The sequence below is a fragment of the Diabrotica undecimpunctata genome, chromosome 4, assembly GCF_040954645.1.
Source record: "Diabrotica undecimpunctata isolate CICGRU chromosome 4, icDiaUnde3, whole genome shotgun sequence".
NCBI classification, from domain to species: Eukaryota; Metazoa; Arthropoda; class Insecta; order Coleoptera; family Chrysomelidae; genus Diabrotica; species Diabrotica undecimpunctata.
The window spans coordinates 106,031,378-106,044,183 of NC_092806.1; the positions used below are offsets into that span (position 1 = coordinate 106,031,378).

The 12,806-nt window shown below is 34.9% G+C and overlaps 1 protein-coding gene across 1 annotated transcript; it reads right to left on the bottom strand.

The window, feature by feature from the left end:
- Positions 1-7,639: 7,639 nt before the first annotated feature.
- On the bottom strand, positions 7,640-10,279 carry LOC140438878 (uncharacterized). Its single transcript, XM_072528516.1, has one exon. It carries the CDS (start codon positions 10,277-10,279, stop codon positions 7,640-7,642), a length of 2,640 nt encoding a protein of 879 aa, XP_072384617.1.
- Positions 10,280-12,806: the final 2,527 nt, after the last annotated feature.

Genomic DNA, 12,806 nt, shown 5'->3' on the forward strand with positions numbered 1-12,806 from the left:
TCTTTACGATAAACTGAATCTCTTGTTGGCCTGAACAGTGACTCTTGGAATATAAGTAGAGAAATATGACTTACAATATTTTGCTGCTTCAGCTTCTGTCAGATACACTAACTCCACAAAAACTCACTAACATTCAACACTACTGCTTGCTACATTTCAGGAACCGCCAGAGAACAATCCCTGTTCCTCTTACAGATTTGGAAAACCAACTGATTCTATCTTTTCTCTCTCCTCAATCTCGCTAAACTTTTTTCTACATACTTATCCAACCTTTTTCAATCTCCGCCAATCAAAACTCGTCACAATTCCCCCATTTTTTCATTTCGATAACAAACAAATTTTTACCTATAATTATAAAATTTCCTAAAACTTATTTACAAATAATATTTTCTATAATTCTTAAAACTAACAAAAACCACTTTCTAAAATCTCTTCTATTTGTCTCTAATCACTGCATTAATGTATTTTGGAAAACCCCGTTCAATTGTCTTTTTGTTTTCACTTAAAATTATGCGGGTCACTCAAGTATAACAAAGAAATAAATGCAAAGCTTACACTTTGTTTAGTACAGGAAATCCAAGGATTTAATAACTTTCCTTCTCCGAAATGTTTGTTGGATATTATCCTACTTATCTGAATTATTTTAATGTTTTTGAACTTTGAAATATTTTTAAACAAACCAATATTTTTCTTGATTTTACATATCATAACAATATATATATATATATATATATATATATATATATATATATATATATATATATATATATATATATATATATATATATATATATATTGTTGGGGTAAATCGCTTGTTTGATAAATCGCTTGCGTAAAACTGATACACTAGTATAGACTTTATTTTTATTAAAGTAACTTACAAAAATCTCATTGCAAAAGCTATTGTTACGCTCAAATTAAATCTGTTTCTAACTTCATTCATTTCTTCTTTTTTCATCTGCTGTCACTTCTCAACTAAAGGTGTGGACAACTGCACCTACTTTCACGGCAACTGCACTTATGTTTTAATTCTCCGTAACATACCGGCCGCCTTGAAACGTGTTAACACTTTCAACTATGTCCTGTGCTTCAGTCGGTAATATACAAAGTTTTGATACGGGTCGTTTAAACATTTTCTTGTTTATGCGGACTGTTACCACTCGCACTACTCCATCAGTTCCTGGATGAACTTGTTCGACCTTAGCCATTGGCCAACTTAGGGTTGGAGTCTGTTCATCTATCACTAGGACAATATCTCCTGGTTGGATGGTTCGCTCGGAATGTTGTTTCCACTTGCTTCTGATTTGTAGTTCAGCAAGATATTCTCTCTTCCATCTTCTCCAAAAATGCTGGAGAATTTTTTGTAATCGCTCGAAACGCTTGAGACGATTTTCTGGTATCTGACTGACATCTCTGTCTGGCAGCGAAACTAAACTTCTTCCCAGAAGAAGGTGAGCGGGAGTCAAAGGATTTAACTGATCAGGAGAGGATGTTATAGGGCATAAAGGACGTGAATTAAGAATTGATTCGACTTGAACCAGTACTGTGTGAAATTCTTCTAGATTTAAATGTGCTTCTCCCACAACCCTCTTAAAATGAAATTTAAAACTCTTAACCCCGGCTTCCCAGATCCCTCCGAAATTTGGCGCTCTGGAAGGTATGAAATGCCAATCTATTCCTTGCTAGGTGAAGTAACTATTGAATTCTTCCGATATCGCTTGATTTTTAAGAAAGTTATTAAGACTTTGTAGTTCCCTTTTTGCACCTACATATGTTTTTCCATTATCTGAATAAACCTTACTTGGTGTTGCACGTCTGCTCACAAATCGTCTAAAAGCAGCTAGAAAACAAGCAGTGGTTAGATCAGATGTAACCTCTAGGTGCACAGCCTTTGTCGACAAACATACAAATATACATACATAGCTTTTTATTAATTTAGAACCTCTTGTCAATCGAACTTTTAACAAAAACGGACCAGCGAAATCCGTTCCTATATTAATGAAAGGTAAATATTGTGTTATTCGTGTAGCTGGTAATTCTCCCATACTGTAATTACCAGGTATAGGTTTTGCTCTAATGCATGAGATACAGTTCCTGACAATTCCCTTGCAAATATTGCAAATATTACGTCTAGATATTGGCCAAAACCTTTCTCGAATCGAAGCCAACAACATAGTTGGCCCACAATGCATCAATCGTTGATGCTCAGATTTTAAAATTAATCGTGTTAGTACATGTTTAGGTGACAAAATTATTGGATATTTTTTATCGTATTCGTAGGTTGACTTCTGCAACCGGCCACCCACTCGGATAATACCATTCTCTAAAAATGGGTTCAAAGATAATATGGTACTATTGCGTTTCAATCTTAAACCCTTACTTAATCTTTCAAAGTCTTCAGGAAAAGACTCCTTTTGTGTCAAGGTAACTAATATGTCGAGTGCGTCTCTTAATTCATTACTAGTAAATAAGCCCACTCTTTTTTCCTTATCGCATAAATCTTTCACCTTTAGCCTTAATTGACAATTGAATATAAATCTCGCAATATATGCTGTTACTCGAATAAGTTTATTCAAATTTGAAAAACGTGTGAACAAATTAAAATTATCAATTAATATTGAGTGACGAGCAGTAGCCTTTTGCTCTGGTAAGCCTTCAAAATTTAGGATTTTACTAGATATAAATTCTTTTAGATCATTTGTAGTTAGCCAACTTGGACCATTCCACCACAAATTTGACATAAGTATCTCATCAACGCTCATACCCCTAGAGACGAGATCCGCGGGATTTTGATCAGTCGCTACATAATACCAATCACTCACATCTGTTAGTTGTTGAATTTCATTTACACGATTTGCTACAAATAATTTCCACTTACTAGCTGGACCTTTTATCCATGATAATGCTATCTGTGAATCCGAATAAAAATAGCACTTATCAAACTTAATTTGTAAATCCTTTATTGTTCTCTGTGCCAGCTGTGCTAATAACAACGAAGCACATAGCTCTAATCGCGGTATAGTTTTTTTTTTTTTTTATTAACATTTAAGATTTTTACAATCTGTTTTGCAGTGAAAACAATAAGTAAAATTTTTTGTCTTTAGATGACAGAGAGATGTAAGGTCCAGTGACCAAATCATCACGACACAAATTGGCTTATTACCGGTAGGATGCGCACATACACTGATACGCGAGCACTAAAAGCGGCACTGATCACAATGGCTGGGTGCTGTTGAAGGCGTAACTCCCACTGCTGTAGGCTCTGTCAGGATAGGTGAGGTAGGTCCAAGGGGTCATGTCGCTTCAATCTCTTCGCTTGTTGGTTGTTGAGAAGATTGTGTGCCAGGGTATTAGGATGCACCCGCAACCTGTTTTGATATTGTTCAGAAGTTTTTTTGCACTCTTCAGAGACTGTTAGTACCTGAAGATCTCTATGTATTGCATCATTCTGGATATACCAAGGTGCATTAGCGATTGTTCTCAGAGTTTTGGATTGGAATCTTTGTATTATCATAATATTAGATTTGCTAGCTGAACCCCAGAGCTGTGAGCCATATGTCCAAATGGGTTTTATTATTGTATTGTATATCAGCAGCTTGTTGTCAATCGATAGGTGAGAGTTTTTTCCCAACATCCAGTAAAGTTTTCTGTATAAAATTCCCAATTGAAGCCTTTTCGTCCATATATGTTTGGTCCAAGTTAGACGTTTGTCAAGGTGAATACCTAAGTATTTTACGTCATGCTTTTGGGGCAAAGGATGTCCATTGAGGTTAACTTGTGGACATGTACCTCTTCTTAGAGTGAATGTAATTTGTGTAGATTTTGAGGGGTTTACTCTAATTCTCCAGAGTTTAAGCCATTCATTTGTTTTGTTCAGATGTAGTTGCAGTCTCTCTGATGCTATTATTGGGTTGCTATGAGAGGACAAGAAAGCAGTATCATCTGCGAATGTTGCAAGCGTTAGATTATTGCTTATTGGCAAGTCAGCCGTATATATCAGGTACAGAATCGGTCCGAGCACACTACCCTGAGGTACACCAGATAGGATGGGGTAGAGTTTTGTATAGGCTTCACTATATTTTACCAGATATCTCCTTTCTGTAAGGTATGATTGAAGCAGTTTAAAGTAAGGGTAAGGTAAATTTTTCTTTAATTTGTACAGAAGTCCTGTATGCCACACCTTGTCAAAAGCTTGAGAGGCGTCTAAAAAGGCTGCAGTGCAATATTGCTTGTTCTCGAGACTACTTCTTATTGTTGTGTATAGTCTGTGAACTTGTTCTATTGTACCATGTTGGTTACGAAAACCGAATTGATGGTCAGGTATGAGACACTTTTCGTCCAATATTGGTTTGATTTTTCGTAGTAGAAGTTTTTCGAAGACCTTAGAGATGACTGGGAGTAGACTAATCGGTCGGTATGAGTTGACATCTTTTGGATCTTTACCAGGTTTTTGAATGAGTATAATCTGTGCCACTTTCCATTGCAGAGGTAAGTAATGCAGACTAAGCATAGCATTGAAGATCATAGTGATTATTCTGTAATAGTCATTGGTTAGTTCCTGGAGGATCTTACCCGTTATGAGGTCGAATCCCGGAGCCTTATTGGGTTGTATTTCATTCTTTATTATCTGTTTTACTTCTTTAATATTAAACTTGGTGATTGGTAGATCCATTTGATATGGAGCCTCAAGAAAAGAATTAAATGGTTCTTCTTGTTCTAATGGCACTACTCTGTTAAATGTACTAAATACTGTAGAAAGGTGTTCAGCGAATGTCTCAGATTTTTCTGTGTCTGTTCTTGCCCATTTACCTTTGACATTTTTTAGAGGAGGTATGGCGTCTTGTGGACCTTTTACCTTTCTCGTCGCCTTCCATAAAGAATAATTGGTGTCTTTGGACGGAGTCAAATTTTCTAAGTAAGTTTGGATCCCCCTGTTTTTCTCTTCTTTTAATAGATTTTTAAGTCTTCTGGTAATTCTGTTTAAATTTTGTTTGTCAATAGGAGCGTGTGTGTTTTGCCACTTTTTCCTAAGTTTTCTTTTCTCATCGATCAGGTTTTTTGCACTTTGCGAACAGTTTATGCTTTCCTTCCATGTTGTTTGTTCAGGAGTAGAAATCCAACCTGCCTTTTGTATCGAGGTAGTAAGTTGTTGTACCGCATTTTCAATTTGTAATTCTGTTTTAAGTGGCAAGTTCGTTGGTATTTGTTCTGCTAGTGCGCTTCGGAATATTTTCCAATTTGTTTTATTATTGGTTAGGACTGGAGGCTTATTTTTGAGTATGATTTTGGAGTCTAGGTCAATTAGAATGGGAGAATGATCTGAAGAGAGGTCCCAGCATGATTCTATTGCTAAATAGTTAAGAGAGATACCTTTAATCACACAGAAGTCTAAGAGATCTGGTGTTTTATTTGGATCTGTAGGCCAATAAGTTGGTTCTCCTGTAGATATGTGTTGTAGGTTGTTTCCTGTTATTGACTTCAGCAGTTGTCTACCCCTTGTTGTAATTACCCTAGAGCCCCAGTGATGATGTTTACAGTTAAAGTCTCCTCCTGCTATGAATTTGTGTCCAAGAGAACTGAAATAGGTGCTAAAGTTGTTTTCGTTGATTGGTTGACCAGGAGGACAGTAGACCGCAGATAAGGTAAGGTTGCCTAGCCAGTCTTCGATGACAATGCTAGTTGATTGCAGGTACTTTTCACTGAGCTTATTTAACTCATGGTGTTTTATATTAGATTTGATAATAATAGCTGTGCCACCGTGTGCCTTGTCATTTGGATGTTTTGTGTAGTGGACAATGTACTTGGGAATTTTGATATAGTTTTTGTCTGTTAGATGAGCTTCTGATACAAGCATAACATCAATTTTCTTCTCGTCGAGAAAAATTTTTATTTCTTGGATGTGGTTCGTTAGGCCATTTGAGTTCCAGACGGCTATTTTAAGTCTGTGTTGCATTAGTGCATTTTGGAAATCATAGTCATAAGAAGGTTAAGCATAGTGTCCATTCTCTCTACTAGTTTTGTCATCAGGTTTTCAAGGTTGGCAATTTTCGTTGAATGGTTTGAGCCGACATTAGTTTGTTGATTTGTGATTTCATCCGCTTGACTATTTCCTGAAGTTTTTTGAGCATAAGAAACACCAGGGGTTACTCTTTGACTATTGGTTTCATGGGTGTCTGTTCTGTGGGTCTCTTGATTCTTGCTGAGTTGGGGGAATTTTTCTTTTTGTATTTGTTTGTATACGCTGCAGCCCTTATAGTTGGCCGGATGGTTTCCCATACAAAGTACACATTTTACGTTATTGCTGCGTTCTTTTCGTGGACAGTGTAAAGTAAGATGATTACTTGCACACTTTACGCATCTTGGAGGCATATGGCAGAATTTTTGTGTGTGACCGTAGCGTTGACATTTGGTACATTGGGGAACCTGACGTTTGGGATATGGTGGTTCGAAGGACACAATCATGTTCTGGAGTGCTCTCACATCATATATGTCTTTATTATTTGGCTTAGTTTTTAATTCTATATAAAAGAGCGGAAGCGCTATTTTGGATCCATTCTTATATATATTAGCTATGTTGGTTACTTCGTGTCCCATTAATCCTAGCTCATGTACTAAAGCGTCTTTATCTGTTGTCTGATGCATATTACGAAGCACAACTCGGAATGTTCTTTCTTCCTTTGTTTGGTAGGTGTAATAATGTGTATTTTTCTCATTGAGTGCTTTGGTTATGTTTCGGTAATATTCAGAAGTTGAGGGCTGGATCTTTACTTGGTTGTTATAGAGACATTTGATGGAATATCCCAGAGGGGATATTGTTTCTAACAATTGTCGAAGAGGTTGTATATCACCTACATCTGAAACGAATATGGGTGGGGGTTGAATACTTTCTTTAACTGCATCAGTTCTGGTTTGGTTGGTCTCATCAGGTACTTCATCTAAGCTAGCAAATCTATTAGACGTTGGTGTGGGTGCTTTGAGCCAGTAATCGCTCATTATTGTTTGTTTTAGTTGTTTATCACCTCCAGGGCTGTCATTTCTTGCTCGTTTGTGGGCTTGAACAGTTTTCCATTCTAGATCTCTGTTTTCTTGGCTATCTTGTGGATTAGCGATGTATATTTGTGACGGTAGATAAGAAGAAGAAGAAGCATGATTAGAAAGAAAAGAGTTACCTGGTTGTTCATGTTGATTCTCAGTTGACTCTGTCTCTTGGGGTACTATATTGGTTGAGCAATTTTCATTCCTTTGTTGTTCGCTAGACAAGGTTCTGTTGCTCGATGGTTGTTGCATGGTAGTTATTTGCAGATTAGCAATGTGTTTTTCTGAAGTTGAACTTCTCGGCGGAGATCTGCTCACTTTGTTTGAATTTAAGAACGGATTGTCTATGTCCATCCTGTATCACGATTAAATATTTTATACATCACGAACAATTATTTATGATACGCCTATGACTTTTATTTGCCGGTATTTGGCGTTTGGAAATAGCACTTGTTTTATTTTGTTTGCGTTTTTACAACACTGATAATTAATATTAGTAATTAACGATATAGTTTCCAATAAGAACTGGTTACTATAATAATAGATATTTTTGTACTAGAAAAACAAATTTATGCGACCGTCTCCAGCAAAGGTTGGAACGAGACTATTGACGCGGTATAGTTAATAACGTTTTAACTGGTGCTACTCTGGATTTTGAACATAAAAGTTTGGATATATATTGGCCTGATTGAACTTTACACCTAATATATATACAACAACCATAAGCCTTTTGGCTAGCATCGCCAAATTCATGCAATTCCACAGATACATACGTAGATACTGTGACCATTCTGGGTATGGTAAGATAAGTAATCTTCATTAAGTCGTCCTTGAAATTCAACCATACATTAACTATCTCTTCGGGAAGATTCTCATCCCAATCGAACCGCCCTTGCCATAGTGATTGCATTAATAATTTCAAAACTATTACAATAGGACCGACTAGAGGGTAAAAAATCTGCGAAATAGACGACAATATAACGCGTTTCGTGATAGCTTGGTAAGTTTTAAATACTGGCAAGGAATATTTTATGGAATCAGATTTAGAGTCCCATAATATCCCTAATGTCTTGTTCGTCTCTCCATTGTTTATATTTAAGACACTTGATTCCAAGCTTGTATCTACTTGGAATTTTGTCAATAATCGTCTTTTGTTACATAGCCATTTTCTGAGTTGAAATCCTGCACTCGCTAAAATGGATGTCACTTGTGCTTGTAAAGTCAGTAATTTATGCTCACTATCTGCTCCTTCTAGATAATCATCCATATATAAAGACCTTTTTATCGATTCACTCGCTTTAGGATTATCCTTTTCATGTTCACTTGCTAATTGTGTTAGACAGCGTACAGCTAAATAAGGAGCTGAAGCCGTACCGTACGTCACTGTGTTCAGCTGATAACATTTTAAGTCATCGGCTGCGTTTTGTCTCCAAAATATTCTCTGTAGTTTACGTTGTTCGGGAGATACTTGAATCATTCGATACATCTTTGATATGTCTGCAGTCATAACAAATTGATACTTTCGAAACCGGAGAACTATTGAAAAAAGATCATCTTGCAAGGTCGGTCCTACACATTGTACCTCATTAAGAGACAGACCGGATTCCGATTTCATTGAAGCATCAAATACTACTCGAACACGTGTAGTTTTACTTGTTTCGTGAACAACTGCATGATGAGGCATATAGTAAGCTAATTGGTGCTCTCCTTCTTCATCAATCGCACTCATATGTCCCGATTGTAAGTACTCTTGCATAACCATATCATAATCGCGTTTTAGCTCGGGATTTTTTAAGAGCCTACTTTCTTGTGAAAAATATCTTTGTAAAGCACTCTTACGTGAATCACCTAGATCTGTTAAATTTTCCTTAAATGGAATCGATACAATGAATTTATTGTCCGCTGATCGCTTGAATGTATTTTTGAAATAATTTTCGCAATATTGCTCTTCTTCTGAAAGAATCGTTTTTACACTAGAATGAACATCTTCTATTTCCCAGAATTTCAACAATATTTTATCAATAGCCTGCTCCTGGCTCAACTCGCTGGAAAAATTGCTAGCATGCTTTTCTACCTGGCTAGACGTTGAGCTTATCACGCCGCCCAAGATCCATCCTAATTTTGTCTCTTGTAGAACAATTTTGCTATCTTCTAATTGAATCCTGTCCAATTGTAATATTTCCCAGAATACAGATGATCCTATTAACAGATCAATTTCTCTCGCTCGATTGTAAGTATGGCCAGCCAATTTAATATCCTTTGGTAGTTTTAAAATGTTTTTATTAAATGAGGTGGTAGGTAGCTTGTCGGTAATATTTTCTAACACTAAACAATCAATAATTGAATTGAAATCGCTTGTACAAGATGATATATTTAGTTTCACTCGATTATTTAACTTGGATACCGCTTGCCCTACTCCTATTATTTTAAAATTAACCGACTCCATACTTATATTTAATTTTTCACAAAATCTACTTGTTACAAAGTTGCTTTGTGATCCATTGTCTAACAGAGCCCTACACTCATGTACATTGCCTTGGCTGTCCTTAATATTTACCAAGGCTGTTGACAGAAGCACTTGTGATGTCATAATTTTCTCGCTAAAACAAGTATGACTACTTTCTACCTGTGTATTGTTATGATTTTCACATGTACTTTGTAATGTTCGATTGTCATTGTTAATAGTTCTACAATTATCGCTAGATTGTTTATGATTATTATTTTCCCTTGTATTATCGCTAGATGCCCTAGTATCCCTAGAACTATTGACATGTAGAAGACTGTTATGTCGACCTCCGCAAGCTTTACAACCTGAATGCCTACAACTCATAATGTCATGTCCTGGTCTCAAACAATTCTTACATAAACTTAATTTACGAATCTCAGGTAACCGTATAGCTGGGGATAAGTTTAAAAACTTTTCACATCGAAAAATAGTATGTTTTCCTTTACAAAAATAACAAGTTAGCGCACCTGATCCTGCTTGATAAGTACTTACAAATGCATTCCTTTTATTGTTATTGAATTTGTTATTAAAACCTTTAAATTGAACTTTTTCTTTTGTATTATCATGAACTACATTTGAAACTTCAAGCTTCTTTAATAATTCACATCTTTGTTTTAAGAATTTATTAAAATCACTAATTGTCGGCAAATCGCCTTCAATTCTAAATAGTTCCCATTCTCTACGAGTATATTTATCTAACTTGTTAGTAAACAAATAAATCAATAACCTATCCCACATGTTTACATTTTCTCCTAAAACTTGCAATGCTCGCAAATTCTTAGTAAAGCTATCATAAAATGATCTCAAACTTACATGACTTTCTTTTTGTATAACAGGATATTCAAATAATTCTTTTAGATGACTATGGATTAATAAACTCGTTTGATCATACCTATCTTTTAACAAATCCCAGGCTATTATATAATTATTCTCGGAAACTGAAATTGATTCTATCAGCCCTAATGCTTCATCACTCAAACATGATCATAAATAATAAAATTTTTGAATATTAGACAATGTACTGTTATCGTCAACTAAGCCTTTAAATGAAGCTCTGAACTCTATCCATTGTTGAAAACTGCCACTGAATTTTGGCAATTTTATCGCGGGCAAATCGACAGCTCTTGAGCGATTTTGTTGAATCGGAGCATCGCATAAATTATAACCTGAAGAGACTGCATTATTGCTAGTATAAAATTTATCCAGTTTTGACTTCATATTACTTATTAGTCCAAAGTATAATTTTTCAAAGCATTCCCTCTCGTCCTCGTGCTCTTGTAATCCAGTTTCTGTTGTCTCAGCTAATTCTATTGCTTCTTGTTTAATATTAAATTCTACGTATAAACCTTCGACCTTGTCTAACCTTACTTCTAATTCTTTGGCGGTTGACCTTTTAATATGCCCCTTTCTCTTATTAATCTGTTAATTTCAGAATTCATCTTAGTACTAATTCAACTCAAATAAAACTCAATTCGAAATATAGGAAATGTATGGTAACGGTAAATTAAATGGAAATTATAAGGAAAAACTCACCGTTGTTGAGGTTAATGTACACGTGTTTCTAATCGCTTGCACTGGTTTTTCTCACTATTCGTCTCGTTGGACCAAAAAATGTTGGGGTAAATCGCTTGTTTGATAAATCGCTTGCGTAAAACTGATACACTAGTATAGACTTTATTTTTATTAAAGTAACTTACAAAAATCTCATTGCAAAAGCTATTGTTACGCTCAAATTAAATCTGTTTCTAACTTCATTTATTTCTTCTTTTTTTCATCTGCTGTCACTTCTCAACTAAAGGTGTGGACAACTGCACCTACTCTCACGGCAACTGCACTTATGTTTTAATTCTCCGTAACATATAATATAATATATATATATATATATATATATATATATATATATATATATATATATATATATATATATATATATATATATATATATATTGCAATTAGTAGGACCGTTAATTACAACAGGTACAACAGGTGAATCGCAGAGGATTGATTGGTCAATTATTGGCAAATGAAAGACGTCAACTACTTTATTAGTTTAAAGCATCCTCAGTTCTCTGCAAAAAGTAATGATATTAGAATATAAGTAAAAATCGAACAGGGTTCATATTTACAAAACACTTTCATACAAAACAAACGAGAAAAAAAAACACAAGAAAAACTGTATGCAAGCACCATTGTTCCTTTATTTAATATTTAGGTGATTTTTTATTTTGATCCATGGCTTCATTTGGATGTATTTTTAAAGCTCTTTCAAGGGTCATACCACACTAATATACTTTCGGTTGTTTGTTATTTGTTGATGAATGTCATAGTCTCACATGTGGTTTGATTTCGTACATATGTTTATTTGGAATGCAGAGAGTGCAGTTTTTTAGAAAAGGATTTAAATTGTTTTTATATTATATTCGATGGAGAATGGACCAATTTAGACTATTATTAAAAAACAAGAAGAATATAGATATGAAGTTCGCATTTGTCCTGCATGGTGGTTTTTTATTTGTTCTGTATGATGAGAGAGTGTAACCTCGGAAATATTTTTTGGATGGTGCTAGAAAGGTCACCAATGGAGACACTGCGGACGCCAGCCAGATGGTTGGTGGAGAGCGAGTCGTGGGTTCGAAACTAGTTTTTTTTAAGCGCGAATGGGTCCAATGTACGAAATACGTAAAGATAGGACAGGATAAGATATATTAAAAAAGATACAGAAATAAACAAAAAAATAGATGGGTAAAATTACCAAAAATAAGATAAGATAGAAACACTGCGCCACTTAACTTCCACGGGAAAGGTGAAAAAATATTTTTTTACAATTTCACTCTCCTTTATTTATAACTGAAATAAAAAACTGTTCTGATAAGTTTAGAATAAACTTTGATCACCATGATAATTTTTCACCAATAAACCAATATAATTTGGAAACGTTCCTGATAGCTTAATATTCGAGCCAGCAGAATTATTAAATATTATTTTTGAAATACCACAGTGTTCTGCTTGGTTTTTAGGAATTTATTACCACCCTAGTAATTTTTAACCCTCAACTAACCCATGTGAAAAGTCAACAATTATTATGTTAAAATTTAAGGTGATGAAAACTGTATTTTTACAATTGTACTGTACTCTATCAATAAATATTTCTGTTAGGTTAAAATTTATGGCGATTTCTTTTATATTCCACTTTACTCTACTTAGAATTGAAATAAAAAAGTGTTCCGGTAAGTTTTTGCAACACTTTCACCACCCTGATAAATTT